Below are 15,666 nucleotides of genomic sequence, written 5' to 3' on the forward strand. Positions count from 1 at the left end.
GAGTATTGCTTTAAAACAATGTCTTTCAAGTGACACTAATTTTACTGAAGGTCTAGAGTCTTTTGTTGTGACTACATGCAACAGTAACTTACTAAGCCATTATTTATGATGTTATTTTATAGAGAAATGCCAACAGATTCAACCACAGAAGAGATTCAAACTTTTTTCTTTTCCCTTCCAGAAAACTGGCTACCTGACTGCCATATCAGGATAGAATTCTGAATTTGTTTGTAGTTTAGCAATCACCTCACCCACACCTCCAAGCAGTTCTTTAGACTATACCAAAAGTAATAATGGGTTTTGATGGGGGGAGGGGGAATGGGTGTGCATCCCCCCTTCCTCCATACACAAAATTTGATGCTGCCAGCAGCTTTGTGCTCCTGGAAGGCAATTAGTAAGTTATCAAACTCAGTCTTCTACCATCCATTAGCACATGAACTGTAAAAGAAAGGAGACAAAAACACAAACTGTTTCCATTGTGCTGCAGGGAGCAACCTAGTCCAAGGACAGCGTGAACAATTGATGCAGGAGAGTGAAATCCACAATCAGTGATCAGACAGCCTGGCCAAAACTCATTTAGAAAAGGGCAAAGAAAAAAGCTCTTTCAATTTATCTTAGACAAGCCTAAAGCACAAGTGAACTGGTCACAGAAACCACAAGTCTTTTTATAGAAAAAAACAAAACAAACAAACCTATAGATTACTTATGACCTAAAGTGAACTGAGCAAACATTTACAAATTTTGTTCTTGACACACAGGGGCATTTTGAAGTCAGATGCCACTACTGACTATAAGAGATATTTACACAGCCCTTGCACCCTCCCACCCCTCCAAAATCCAGCCTCTCATCTAGTTCAGTTATAGCCATTTCTCCTATGAATTAGAATCAGTCATATGTGAGATAATAATCATCACAGCCTTTAGCCTGAAGAGTTATTTTTTGTGATAACTTGTTTCTTACGTGGTTTAGGTCTCAAATCCTATCTTGAACATCTACTTTTCTGTCTCTTTTCCCAAGAAACAGGTGATAGGACAAGAGGAAATGGCCTCAAGTTGTGCCAGGGGAGGTTTAGACTGGATATTAGGAAATTTTTTTTACACTAAAAGGGTTATTAAGCATTGGAACAGGCTGCCCAGGGAAGTGGTTGAGGCACCATCCCTGGAGGTATTTAAAAGACAGGTCGATATAATGCTTAGATATGGTTAGTGATGTTTTTTTGTCAGAGTTAGGTTGATGGTTGGACTAGATGATCTGAAAGGTCCCTTCCAACTTAGGCAGTTCTATGATTTATAGCCAATATGAGAAGTCCAGTTTTTAAATACATTCGTTGATGTATTAGAACTGTAACATCACAGGGACACAGTAGGATTTTAACTCCCTTAAGAGAGGAGAGAGAATGGTATGTAGATGCGTGACAGCAATTAATCTTCTATCCACTACTAGTTGGGTAAAGGTTGCTACGTAACTTTTATTTAACAGATACTAGTTACTTAAATTCAGCAATTGTGCTGGTTTGGGCTTGGACAGAGTTAATTTTCTTGATAGCAGCTAGTATGGGGCTATGTTTCGGATTTGTGCTGAAAAGGGTGTTGCTAATACAGGGTTGTTTTCTTTATTGCTGAGCAATGCTCACACAGAGTCAAGGCCTTTTCTGCTCCTCACATGGCCCTGCCAGCAGGCAGGTTCAGGGGGCACAAGCAGCTGGGAGAGGACACCGCTGGGACAGCTGACCCCAACTGACCAAAGGGATATTCCATGCCATATGATGTCATGCTCAACATATAAATCTGGGGGAAGGAGGAGGAAGGGGGGAGACATTTGGAGTGATGGCGTTTGTCTTCCCAAGTAACCGTAATGTGCGATGGAGCCCTGCTTTCCTGGAGATGGCTGAACACCTGCCTGCTGATGGGAAGCAGTGACTAAATTCCTTGTTTTCCTTTGCTTGTGTGTGCAGCTTTTGCTTTACCTATTAAACTGTCTTTAGCTCAACCCACGAGTTTTCTCACTTTTACCCTTCTGATTCTCTCCCCCATCCCACTGGGGGGAGTGAGCGGCTGCGTGGTGCTCAGTTGTTGGCTGGGGTCAAACCACAGCAGGCAATGAACTACCTGACATATGAGCCCGGATGACTACAAGTGATTCAAGTTTGCTCAACTTTTAGCAGTTAATTAAAAAATAAAAAAAATAAAAAAAAATTCAGCAGTATTGCAAGTCAATCATGTGATTGATACAGCAATGCTATAAAAATCACAAGACTGGGACAGGAGTGCAACAACAGAATAACTAACCAACCGTCACCAAACAACAACACCTATATTGTAAAGTTTTGCATGGAGGGAGGGAAAAGGATGGGATAATGAGGAGATATCTATTTCTTGCTCAAAAGGCAAATAAAGGCTATTGCTCCATTTTTTGTTACTGTCACAAGAAATTGTTAACATCCACTTATATTTTATTGAAATCACACAAAGAAGTTGCTCAAGCGCAGAAAACAAACCTCTTAAGAGCATAATTACCTAAAATATCCATATATTTTTCAGACATGCATATACCACTTTTTAACAGTGCAATCATTCCCTTAAAAACAAAACAGCCAAACCAACGTTTTTTAAGCAGTCTGGAAGACTTACCTTCTGCCATATTTACACATGTTAAGAAAATCACCATTGTTTTTCCCTTCCAAGCATAGGAACTCAGTTGTATTATAAAAGGAATTTTGACATTCTTACCAAAGCCACAAAATGACTCAAGTATCCATTTATAAGAGGGCTTGAAAATAAACAAATCATATACCTGTATGTGGGGCCATGAGGCTTCAAGAGTTGGTTCATCTTCTTCTGGATCAAAATCCGGGTTATCACTAGGTGGAAGTGTTCTGAAAATATTAGAACTAATCTGCAAGAGAAAAAAAAAAGTTTACGCTTCTTATGCTTCCACAGACCATAGTCGGCAATGTACTGCTTTTATCCTAAAATTACATGAAACAAAAACAGCTTTAAAAAATCACTTTTATTCTTTATTTTGTGAAAACTGTTAAATCCAAACAGCCCAAAGTCTGAAACAGGTCAATGAACAAAATGAGAAAGTAACTTTTTTCTCAACTGTTTTACAAGTTTGTAGCTAGATACAGTCATATTTAAAATTCTTCTCTGAAACCATGAAAGTTAAACGAACATTTCAGTTTTCCCTAATAAAGGCCAATTTTTAACTATGTAACACTGAGAGCTGAAGTTTTATATAAGACATCAAATACAGTATGACTAACCAATTATGACTTAAACAGAACTCTCTTCACGTGTAAGACAGACAATCCCAAAAATATATCTAATTTCATAGTTCTTTACTTAACTTCAAGATATTTGTCATTTTCAGGTAAGAGCTGAAGAACTGCTCACAGTTTTTCCACCTTTCATAATCTCAAGATGTTTCAAGGTTTTGGGAAGTCAGAAATACATAACAATTGTGACTTTTTGTTTTAACACAAAGTAACTTTGGAGAAAAAAATAGCTAACAAGTTACTTTAAGTATGATACAGTCACATCAAATCAATTTCAAAAGGGCAAATTTAAAAAGGTTTCTTCGGGGATTTTTAAAGTATATGAAGTCTAGATAGAAGACCAATCTTTCAGATGTCAAAAGGAAAATAAATGTCATCTCTTCTGTCAGATGTAACATACCGGATTTTAAATCTCTAACATGAATAAAAGAGAACATGAAGTTGATTTTGTTTCTGCGTTTTCTACTGTGTTTTTAGGAATACAGTTAACCCAACTTTTCCAATCATCTTTCAAACTCCTTAGTCTTTTCGATCAAACCCATTTCAAATAGCTGCTAGCCACCCTAGCCTACTAAACACAAAAGAAAGAACATTTGACAGTTTGCAGCAAATGCTACTGCGCAGCTTCCATGGAGTCTCCAAGGTGTTTGAAAAATCCTGCAAAAGGACTTTAAAAGATCCTGAAGTCATCCAGCTGGCTCTGCATAGAAAAATCAGCTGCCTCATTAAACAACATATAAAGCTGTTGCATAAACTGACTTTTCATTTCCTCCTAGGCGCTTCATTCTATGACCTGTCACTGTCTCCTGGTGGTACACAGTAAAGCTTCAGATGATGCTGCTCAAGAGTAGAAAGGCCATGATGTTCTGTATGGATGCACACTACAGCAGTCTTCTAGTTTACTGCGCAGCAGAAAAAACAAAACAGTACAGTTGACCTATATGGTTGTAAACGCAAGGGAGGACAAGAGAAACTGGCTAGGAGAAGAGGAGGGGGAAATAGGAGTCTGACAGAATGTGAATTTTAATCAAGCCCAAAAGCCAAGGCTACAATCTTGATTCTGTTATTTGATATTGTCTACTCTAGGTATTCAACAAAAACACCCAACATACAAATCAGTCCCCTACAGAGACTTCTGCACCTCTGCTTGCACGTCTTCTAGTAATATCTCTTGAAAATGCATCCTTTTATTTCTAGATGCATCTTGCTGAACCAAACCAGTCAACCCTTTAGCACAGAACCTCAAGTACAGAATGCAAAAGTTGAGTCCAGAACAAAAGTACTAATTACTAAACATACTCCTACAGCAGAAACAAACAGCAAACCTCTTGTCCAGATCCTTGGAGATCTAATTTTATGTTTTTCAGAGTATTCAGTACTTCTACTAGCATTAGTGGTTTCCTGAGAACATACGAAACCTACAACAAACTGTGTACCCGTTTTTATGTACTAGCCCATCTCCCTAAACAACTGGTTCATTTACTTTATGATGTTTTAAATACTTTTTATTCCTGTATCATTTGCTTCTTTCTAACGTACTGCAAATAGTATCAATCAAAAAGGTGGTTTGAGTTGAAACCCTCCCTGTTTTTGATATGTGCAAATTCTTCTCTGTATCTTCTCATATTATTTAAAACATCCCTTTCCTTTCCTAAGTGAGTCTTTACCCCAAAACTGTGATTTAAGAAATACAAATCATAAAAGGATCTTACAGCTGCATAGGTTTCCAGAGAAACCCAGCATCAGCTTTCTAAATTAAATCTCAAAGTTTTTGAAAGTGACATGAAAGTGAAAGTTAAGGTATTAAGATAGAGCACTTAAATTTTATTAAAACAAAACAAGAAAAAAAAAAGGTCCCTTATTGTCTGTATGCTTCCCGAGGAGCTAAGCATTTGGAGAGATACTAGATTCAATTCCAATTTCTGAGCATGCAGATAGGGATATCTGATTTATTTTTTTTCAATTCTGAATTTCTGAAATTCTGTGCAATCTCATTTACATCAGATTTTTATATATGGTGGTGGGGAACGAGAAGGGGCTGGCAGGCACAAGGAGATAGAGGAGTAATGTGTACTGGAGGGACATTTCTGTTATGCTCCCAAACCTGATAAAGGATAGAGCTTTCTGACTTCCCAAGAAGTTTTAAAACTTAAAGTATTCACAACACCAAACCTTAACTTGCTGTTAGCTTCAGGGTACTTTCAATTGTGAATTTCCAGACAGAGAAGATACTAATATTTTAGATGACCTAGAAAGGAGGTGCACAGACTACTGTGCTACCCTTCAAAACTATTTGTAAGCAACACTCTTCCTCAGTTCTTAATTCAAAGGCTTTGGCAAAGGAATTATAGGAAAATCAGGTTGCCTGAGGCAACAAAAAGCATATGTCCTGCCCACCTACCTAAACAAGAAGATTTTTTTTTTTTTATGGTCTTGTTCCACCCTTGGTGGCTCAAAAAGACATTGGTACCATTTCAGCTAGTGCTGCCTACTTCGGGATCCATGCAGGGCAGGAACAACTACATGAGCCATTATTGTGTGGTACTGGCCCAGCAGCTATGACGGTAACGGAGACAATGTGAAGGGACGGAATACTAGGAGACCTCCTCACCTGCACTGGCTTTGTCTACGCACCAGTCAGGAAAAACATGGTTTTTTTTCTTCCCCTCTTGATATCGTAAGGGATTGTTGACTTTGCCTCCCCAAGACTTGGGCGACTCCAAGGAAGCTGGGCTGATTCCTCTGCAAGTTGGAGGAAAGGGATCCCAGGCGCAGGGAAAGACAAGGGGCTTTGGAAAGGAATTAGCTCCGCTTCTGCCACTAATGCCACTCTGGCTTTTTTCAGGGAATTTTTGTAGTCTGTTCATCCTTTACTACCAGTCAGATCATAGGTGGGTTTCATTAAGGCTGATTTCTACTTTTTCATCACAAAAACACTATCCCATAGCGCTTTTTCTTATAACGTAGTAACACTGAACAGTCTGAAAAAAAAGATCTTTTAAATGTCATAGAAGTTTTGCTACAAAGAAAGGCCTCAAGCCTGACACACGTGCTGTTTGGAGGGAGAGACCCATCCAGAGTTCTTTCTGAAAGCTGGTACTTAGTCCTAATTCACAGCAAAGACCTTTTCTGCTGCCAGTTGCCAGGGAGACTAGAAGTACTATTCAGGCTTGGAGGGATCTTTTGTCTCAAGCTCTGAAAAAGCTCTCACTGAAGCAGAAGGCCTTCTTCATTTTCTGTCATTTTAGGGGAGAAAATGAGATGGAGATTTGTTATGGAACAAAAAACAAGCATCCACAGAGCCCAATCATTTGCACAACAACAATAACCTCAAAAGAACAGCTCAACAACACCTTACCTCCAAGAAAAGACAACAACTCCAATATAAAAGAAAATCTCCCTTCAACAAGTATGATAAGCTAGTTAGTATACTCTTTCTTTCTTCTAACAAGAGGCCATAGAGGGCAGACAAAGTAAGAAAATACTGCAAGGATTCAGGCTTGCTGCCACCAGCAGCAACAACAAAAAAAAAAAGTAGACAAAGAAGAAGTGGACATACTCTGTCCTTGATTGTCTTGTGTGAAAAAAACATTTAAGGGCAGAAACACAGGTTCTTTAAAAAAACAAAACTATATAAAAAAACCCCACAACAGTGTCCTAGATCTTTTGTGAAACTTAATAAGCATCTGGTGAAACAGCCAAAATTATTAAGAGGGTTTCAATAATCCTAGCCCTTCAGTATAATGCCAAAATTTCTACGCTTTTTTATATTAAACTTCCGATCTTCCGTATCAGCTCCTCACAAAAAAACCCAAACCAAACCACAAAACTAAAACCCACCAAACAAAAAACCAAACCAAACAAAACCTTGAGAAAAAAATAGCATGCACTATATAGAAGACTACAGAAGTCGTAGGACATATGTTTGAACTGGTCTCCTTATGTTCCCAATAACTACTTTTGAAGTCAGCACTGTGCCTATTTAAACTTAACTGAAGTTTAGAGAACCATTAGCCTAAATGCACGGGCACTAAACACATTCATTTTACAGTTCAAATTTCTAAAAAAAAAACCAATTTTATAATATTTAAGATTATTGTCAAATGTCTTTCGGTGGCATTCCCTGTACACGGAGTATAGGTATATCTAACACATCACTTACATGGCATTTGAAAATGCATATAAAAAACCTGGGAAAGTCAGCAGATAATGACCACAAGTATTTTGCTGCTTATTCAACCAGCCATTTGTAAAAATTGCACAGTACAAGTCATCCTGTGGTTGACAACTTGAGCAAACCCCTTAAGACTGCTCTAGCACAGCTCTCCAAGGCCAACACTGTAACAAACAGCCAGAAAAAGTATTTACAAAGAGTTGCTTTCTTACACTGATAAACCTTTCTGTTGACACTAGTAGCCACAAGAATCTTTACCAGAAAACTTTGGCCTGTCACTCCACTGCCATTCTTAAATAAACAAAGACAGGCAGCACCAAAATATTTCAATTTTCTGAATGAGAACAACTTCAAAGCTTACCCAGACTGCAAGCATCTGCAATATACCAGTTCTTTCATTTTAATTAACCTGAACGCATCATATTTCAGCTAATAATTAAAACTTACAAGTTGTTTGTTTTTACAAGCCTTTCTAAACAATTTGTAAGCCAAGTTATAATTAATAAATTATGTTTCGTAAGCAGAATAACCAATAGCAATTCTGAGTTAGATGCCACCACAGTTGTCAACTGATTAATTTAAGATATTTTATTAAAATTCAAAATGTAACAAGAGCACTCTACTTACCATTTTCACTATGTCAGCATAAGCTGATTCAACAATCACTCCACGATTCGTTGAAACATATTCAACCAGTTCATTCAGTGTTGCTCTCTTGATTTCTTTGCTTTTCAGGTCTGAAACAGAGTCCATGAAGTCAAAGAGTACACAACACTGTTGCAACTTCTGACAAAAGAGATCTTGCTGTTCATTGAAGGTGGCATCTATAAAAGAAAAAAAAAAAACAACACAAAAAACAACAAACCACCACATCATTTATGTCTGTAGAAGCAAACTCAGGATCTCTAAGTTTATTTTGTTGACTAAAATTTGCATAGCTATTAATTTTTTATTGTGGGGAACAGTGTGCTTTATAGTAAGCAAATAAATAAGCAACATTGTCACAAATTAAAATACCTGTTTAAGTATGTTAGAATGATAGACCCGCCTCTCAACTTGTGTTTCATACAAGAAGTAATGAATAAATATATGGCAGTAAAATGTATTTAGGGAAAAAAGAGTTCCTGGATTAACTTTACTTGAAATACAGAGACATCAACAAGTATTAACTCTCCCTCAGCAAAAGTCATATATGGAAGCAGTGCACCATACTAACCTTTCATTCATCCGATTTGTCTCATTCTGTTCCCTAATCCTTTATTATGTAACCTGCTTAAAAGCTGTAAAATCTGCTTTGAAGAAACCTTGTCTTTTTACCCCAATGCAAAATACTTCACATACTTTTGACATCATGTGACGAATGTTTCTCTTAAGAATCAACTCCAATATTTCAAAAGGATTAATCCTGAATTTTCATGCTTTGGTCTAAATAATTGTTTATAATCTTATTCATGTAAGGTTTTCCAGCTTTTTTTGGCCTATTAAGACGATGTGTTTGGTTGTGACTTGGCATTTTCATTTTAGAGTGCAGTTTCTCTATAAGCTGCTAAGCAAAATTCCTCCATTAGTATTTCACATTAGCTCTAAAGAAGATGGATTATTAAGTACAGTACACCTCAAAAATTTAATACAGCCTTAAAATATTGTGACTGGTCAAAAGTTGCATGATCACAACAAAAGCAGCCGCCATGGTTTTAAATGAGAAATTGGTTTAATGTGCCTTTTGGTCTTGTTTTTTATTATTTCTTTGGGTTCTAAGCCACTCCACCAACATAGCATCATCTTATCTATGAGTCAGTTGGGATTTCCCTTGTTCTAGTGAAAAAAATTTATTTCCAATTTTATCTGCAAATATGAACTGCTTTCCCCTTGAAGAATTTAAGACCTGTCTATAACCAGGCTACTAATCAATCCCTTAGCTTCATTCGTTCATTACAGTATTGATATTAGCACTGCTGTTTCATCACAAGGAAATTATCAAGACAAGAAAATGGCAACTGCCTTGTAACACTGAGCACTGAAAATCTTAAGTCTCACTTTAAAATTTGAACAAATCACAAAAAGATCACACGCTTCTCTTTATTGTTTTAGGCTTATTCTAATTAAACAAACTTAATTTTAAGTTTTTAAGTTTAACAACTCAAATGCTCTTTGATAATGCCAGTTCCTCAAGTTTCTTACCAAAACACCTCCCATTTAGTGTCTGGAACAACCAACAGTCAACAGTGGTTTTCATATTCAGTAATTATCTGATAGAATTCTTTTGTTTCTATAAGCAAAAAGTAATTGCTAAAATGGACTGAAACGCCTCCACTGTAATCCCAACTGCTCGCTCTGCCCTGAAAGTTCAAACACCAGAATGTTATATTGTATTACCTTTCCCCATCTGACAGTTATGATCCTATTAAGTGAGCATAACAACTTCAGCGAGCTTTTGAAAAAGCCAGCAATTACTACTCCCTCATAAAGGGCAATTCATACTTTTGAATGTTAATTCTGCAATTTTAACCATTTTTCCTTTGAATAAGATTCTTGCAAGATGCTTATTTCGCTCAGATAACTACAAAGACATGAATTGTTACACCCTGCAAAATAACGAACATCAGCTGTAACAACATTTGTAAGTTACATAACATTTCAGCTCGGATCTTCTAATATTCTACAGCCGATGGCATGAGTAAGTACCGTATCATAGCAACAAGGCAATAACACTGACATGCTGAGGATAAAATCCAAAAAGCCTAATTTAAGGAACCAACGCGGGAAGGAACAGCTTTTTTTTTTTTTTTTTTTTTTTTTTTTTTTGATATTAGCCCCAAGCTGATAGCCGGACTCATACAGGAGTCAAACCTACTCTTATTTTTCCTCACTACAAACTTAACTAAGTTACAAAAGCCCAGCAGTGAGGTGCAGCTAATACAGCGTATTTGTTTGATGTTCAATAAAATGAAGTATCATTGACCAAAATTTACTTAGAAGTTTCAAAAACCATAAGACAAGACCTGAATACTCCTAACAGTGGTTAAAACAGACTAAAGACCTAAGGTTAAAACGAAGTAACAGGAATTCAGACAAAATAATCAAATCACTTATTACCTTCCCTAGAATATCAAAGTCCCTGCATTAGCCACTTTTAGTTTGACATTAGAGTAACAGAGATCTTATCTATCCTGCCATGCATCACCAGTCCATTTCATTAGCAATCTGATCGCAATTAGACATGTTTTCTCAAATGAAAAACCTGCCCATTAATCTGTTTTGTTACTCTTATTTAAAGTAAAACCACAGGAAGTATTTTCTTTTACACATACATCCATTTTCCATACTTATAAGGGGAATCATGAAATAAAGACATCCGCAAGACATGAAAATTATGTGCAACCATGGTAATAACTAAGGTAACAAGAAAGCCAGTTCTGTTGTATCAACACTACCTGTCTTCATGCACTCAATCCCTGCTTGACATATAGCACATTTAGCCCAGGAATGTTACGAGAGGTACCATGGGAACCATCAAGTGATTTGGGAACTGTGCTTGTCAGATAGCTTTCGTAACTTTTTAAAGCCTTGTCTTTAACTATCCCAAATACAATGGAAGCTAGACAACTCTACACCACAATAAAATCATATTGCAATAATTTGTTCCAGTTCTACGAATAAAATAAACTGTGCCACCATAACTGCATCAACACCAAAGCTTTTAGCTTTAGTAGTTTAACAACTTGTGTCAAGATTCTTAAATGAATTAAATTTCAATTTAATATCTATCAAGATTTGCACCATATATCTGAAGTTCAAGATAATTGCTTTTCTTCAAATACACTAAGTACCATAAGGATCATAGACGATAACACAGATTCAAAGCAGACAGCAGACGTTTCAATAAAATAACCCTGTCGACAGGCTGTATTTTGAAGGCAGCGGGGGGAAGCCTGAGTTCTATCAGCAGCCTGTCCCTGAATTGCTGCACGTTGTTGGAGAAGGCACTTTAGAAAAACACGGGATGGAAGGAAACAAAACACGAGAAAGCCTAAGGCAGGGGGAAAAAAAGGAGCAAAGGCATTTAATCCTATATGGAAGAGTGTCAAGACACATACATTAAACCACACCCCAGAAAATGGCCTACACACCATCTGACTGAGGTCATCAAAATGCAATTGCCTCAATTTTATTTTCTAGAGGCTGCTCAACAGAACTGTGATTTAGGAAATTCTTTAAATCCACTGTTAACCTTCTCTGAAAGGCTGGTTGTCAGTTGATCTGAGATCCTTGGGAATGTAGTAATGAGATTTTAGGCAGACACAGAAAGCCAATTCTTCATCAGATATGACAGCGGGAAATCCCAAACAGAAAAATTTCCATCCAATACCATAAAAATCATTGTAAATTATGACCCACTATGACTCTTTTTAAGGATATTGATTGCCTCTGGTCATTTCCACAACAGATGGTAAAATGTTTGTAACTGATGAAAACAGTTCATTTGATCCTTGCAATTCATAATACTGAAATTCTCAACAGATGATGTCTACTATTTACAAAAACCTGATCATTACATACAGTAGCAACAATATCAAAGGATAAAAAGTAACAAACAAGTTGACTTGGAAGTTCTTTGTGAACAGAAGTTATTAAATATTAAAACTGCATGATTTTACAGATTTGTCTCTAAAGCTAATGCTTTCAAGTTTATAAGGTCATCAAACCAAGTCTAAGCATGGAATGGAGTTAAAACATTATTTTTTTCAGGGAGGTCCCAAACAAAATATATATAGGGAAAGAGAGTTCACAATCACAGAACTATCTCACTAGTCTATAACTGGAAAGACAAACACTACCATTGAGTCAGGGGACTACAATGCCATCTTCCCACAGTATACTTACCTCATATGTTTACAGGCATTTTTCCTGGAAGGAAGAGACAGATACTTCTCCTTTCTCAGGAGACCTGTTTACCAAATACCTTCTGTACAAAGCCAGAGAACCTAACGTAATTCTTGCTTCAGTAGCAGGAACCAGAATCTAAGTCCACAAAAACTCCTCTCTCTCAACTACTCAAAGTGGAAGTTCAAAAAAAATTACTTTCCCTGCCAATACAATATAAACTCTCTCAAATATTTGCAACAAGTTTCCAATTTTATTTTTTAAATATCTCTAATTAAATATTTCTACTTTTTCCTGAAGAAGCTACCCCCGGAACCTGCAGAAGCCAGAGATACAACCATAAAGTTTTCCTCTGGCAGCCTCTTAAAGCAGCTCACACCCAGCCCTTTCAAACACTTAAGAGGACAATGATATTATGGAATAAAGTACCGCATCCCTCCTCAGTAATTCAAACCTGGTGGCCAATCCTACACTTCCACATAATTCTCTGTCCAAATACAGACAAGGATTGATACATGACAAGGATTGTGCCATAGTTATGCTATATTCCACAGTGTGAAGTTTAGCACTTATTATTGTTAGTCTCTGTTGTCTGGCTACACTTACTGTGCTACATGCAGCTGTACTCAACAGTGGCGGGATCTGCTGGAGCAGAATGGAGCCTTAACACTGACATGAAGAGAGGTGCACATGTACTATGAGACATCAAGTGTTTGGTTTTGTTTGCTTTTTTATTTATTTCTTCACATCAGTAAATTAACAACACTATTACGCAACCTGTTCTTTTCAGGGATATTGTGAAGTCTGGAGAGGGGTTAGTCTGGTAAAATCTGCCCTAGCCTACACAAATCAAGCATAGGGAGTCCTGTTTAACCTAAATTTAAGATTTATTTTTGTACTGGGGACTTCTTGTGTGCATTATTGCTGCAATCTCTTCTAGCATCTGGGTGTCAGTGTTTGTCACAGGCATGGTAAAGCACTGTTAAGAAATGGAGTTTTGATGCAATTGATGTTACAACTGGAGACAGACAGACCATGTTTCTGGGTTCCCAGAAGTCCACATCTTCAGCTTGACAAGCAGCAAAATAGCTGGCTGACAACAAAAAGGAGAGAGGTCTCTCTCCCCTCTACCCCCCTTGCCATTTATTACTCCCTTCCCCTCCTCTGCTCCCAGTCACATCCATCCCTCAACATTGGCTCTGGAACTCGTCAGACTTTTCTGCAAGCTGCTTTAACTCAATAACATGGCCATATTAGTGAGGTTAAACAGCTTCTGGAGGGGCCTGATGTGCATCAGCTCTGGCACAAGATCAGTGGTGGGAGCAGAAACTCCTCTTTCAGCTGTAGTGAGCTGTTAAGTTAGCTCACCGTCTTGTTTGGAACCATATCATCCAACTATTGAGGTATGAGATAACTGAAGAATCCTACCTACACGTTAAGTTCGCTGGTTTTTTGAATAACATATTTTGGTCTTTTGTTTGGTTTTTTTTTTTGTTTGTTGTTGGGTTTTTTGGTTGGTGTTTTGTTTATTTGTTTTAAATCACCTTAAGCTCCTTTTTAAAGAAAAATGTAGCCCCTGTATAAAATCTCACAGTATACTTGGCTATACTGGTAGTCTGTAACATTCTCCAGTAATTCCATACAGTCGTAAGAGAAGTTCCCATAATTCCAGCTTTTGGTAGCTCAACAGCTGAACTGAAACTAGTGGGGCTACTCAGTGAGTATTCATGCAGCACCTTGGGTACCCAAGGAATCTTGTCATCAGTATCTTCCACAGAAAAAAACTGCCACCCTAAGGAATAAGTATAATTTCTGAATAAACTAGAGTTGTACGCTTCCCCTCCCCGTACCCTCCATTCAGAGATCAACAGCATATATTTTCAAATTACCTGTTACCCCAAAGTCTACATCCTGTTGCTGGAACTCTGGGAGGGGCTGAGTAAGTTCCTCTTCGTGTTTTCAGTAAACACAGCTCTGACTTTCCAGGTCAGATAAGGGAGACAGATAGAACAACATTATGTATCTTAAAAGTTAACCAGCTCCCAAAACAGTAGTAGGTTTGTTCACTAGAGAAGGAGTTTTGCAAGGCAACAAAGTAGAATGGTATTCTCAATTATGCTACAAGGAAATTCATACTACACATAGGAGATAACTAAAACAAACACTTGGCACAGAATTAAAGGCACAGAAGCCACATTGGTCAATCCCGTCTAGGACCCATATGCTCATACTGACCACTTAACCTCTTCATTTCAGAAATCAAAAGGACTGCAAAATAGCAGTCGAGATAACGAGCTGAGCTTCTGCTGTGCTTCCACTTATAGGCAAACTATTCTGCAGACAGTGATCAGGCAGGACTTGCACTGAGATCCACATGAACAATACTTCAAAAACACGCTGTGACGCCCTACTTGCTCAACTGTCCCTATAGCACATGTTTCTCCAACCAGTTGTGCAAAGTCAAATTAAAACTGCCAAAAACAACCAACCTGGTACAAATCATACCACCTTCCAAGCAAATCTCCATTTCCTTTTGAAATAGCTAGGACATCACAAATTTTGCTCATTAGAATATTCTGGATTTAAGAGTAGTTCTGTGACACATGCCAGGGAATAAAGGAAAGAAAAATAAGGAAAAAAAACCCAACAAAATAAAACAAAAAAAAAGAAATCAAACATTAGAAGTAAAACTAGATGAGGGTAACAATCAACACTGACTTTATTCACACACAGCATTGTGGTTTATGAAGTTAGTTACAAAGTCTAGGCTATAGAGAATTTCAAAGTTGTTTACTGAAAATACTCCTGGAAAGCTACCTTCCATCCAATAACAGATATTGTTTGTTCAGACAGTCTCATCTGCCACTCCACGTGGCCAGCAGTTGACCTTAACAAATCAGTCCAGAAAATCTGAAAAGCCTATGCTGATCTCACAACATCTGTCACAAATTCTGTGCTATGACTCCTTGCAGCGATGGTAAACTGCAAGTGTCTTAGCTAGATTGCTTCTACCATCTTCCAAGCTTTCTTATAATCTCATATAGTTAAGAGTTTCCAGCTACTACCACATTAAATCCCTTGATTTTTAATGAATATTTGAGTCAACCAAGACACTTCAGACAAGTAAGAAAGTACCCTGCTGAAGTGCTTTCATATTAATAGCCCTATTTCCTACTGTCTAATTACAGAAGACAACATGCAGTCAGATGCAAAAAGTAATAGAAACTATTCTCTTGGTCCTCAAAGAGTTAAATAGTGAGACTCTAGTAACCAAGTTTGCCACAAATTACTTCATTCTACCACACTTTCTCAAAAAGGAGATTTAAAGCA

At 37.5% G+C, this 15,666-nt stretch overlaps 1 protein-coding gene across 1 annotated transcript in view; it reads right to left on the bottom strand.

The window, feature by feature from the left end:
* The window catches only part of PPP2R5A (protein phosphatase 2 regulatory subunit B'alpha), a 47,851-nt gene that overhangs the window by 20,302 nt on the left and 11,883 nt on the right, over positions 1-15,666 (bottom strand). The window contains exons 2-3 of the mRNA XM_074579482.1: positions 8,080-8,276; positions 2,795-2,896 (exon numbers count right to left, since the gene is read on the bottom strand). Of these exons, the coding sequence (XP_074435583.1) occupies positions 2,795-2,896; positions 8,080-8,276 (299 nt within the window). The remainder of the gene's footprint in view (positions 1-2,794; positions 2,897-8,079; positions 8,277-15,666) is intronic.

Source organism: Larus michahellis, chromosome 3 (genome assembly GCF_964199755.1).
Source record: "Larus michahellis chromosome 3, bLarMic1.1, whole genome shotgun sequence".
NCBI lineage: Eukaryota > Metazoa > Chordata > Aves > Charadriiformes > Laridae > Larus > Larus michahellis.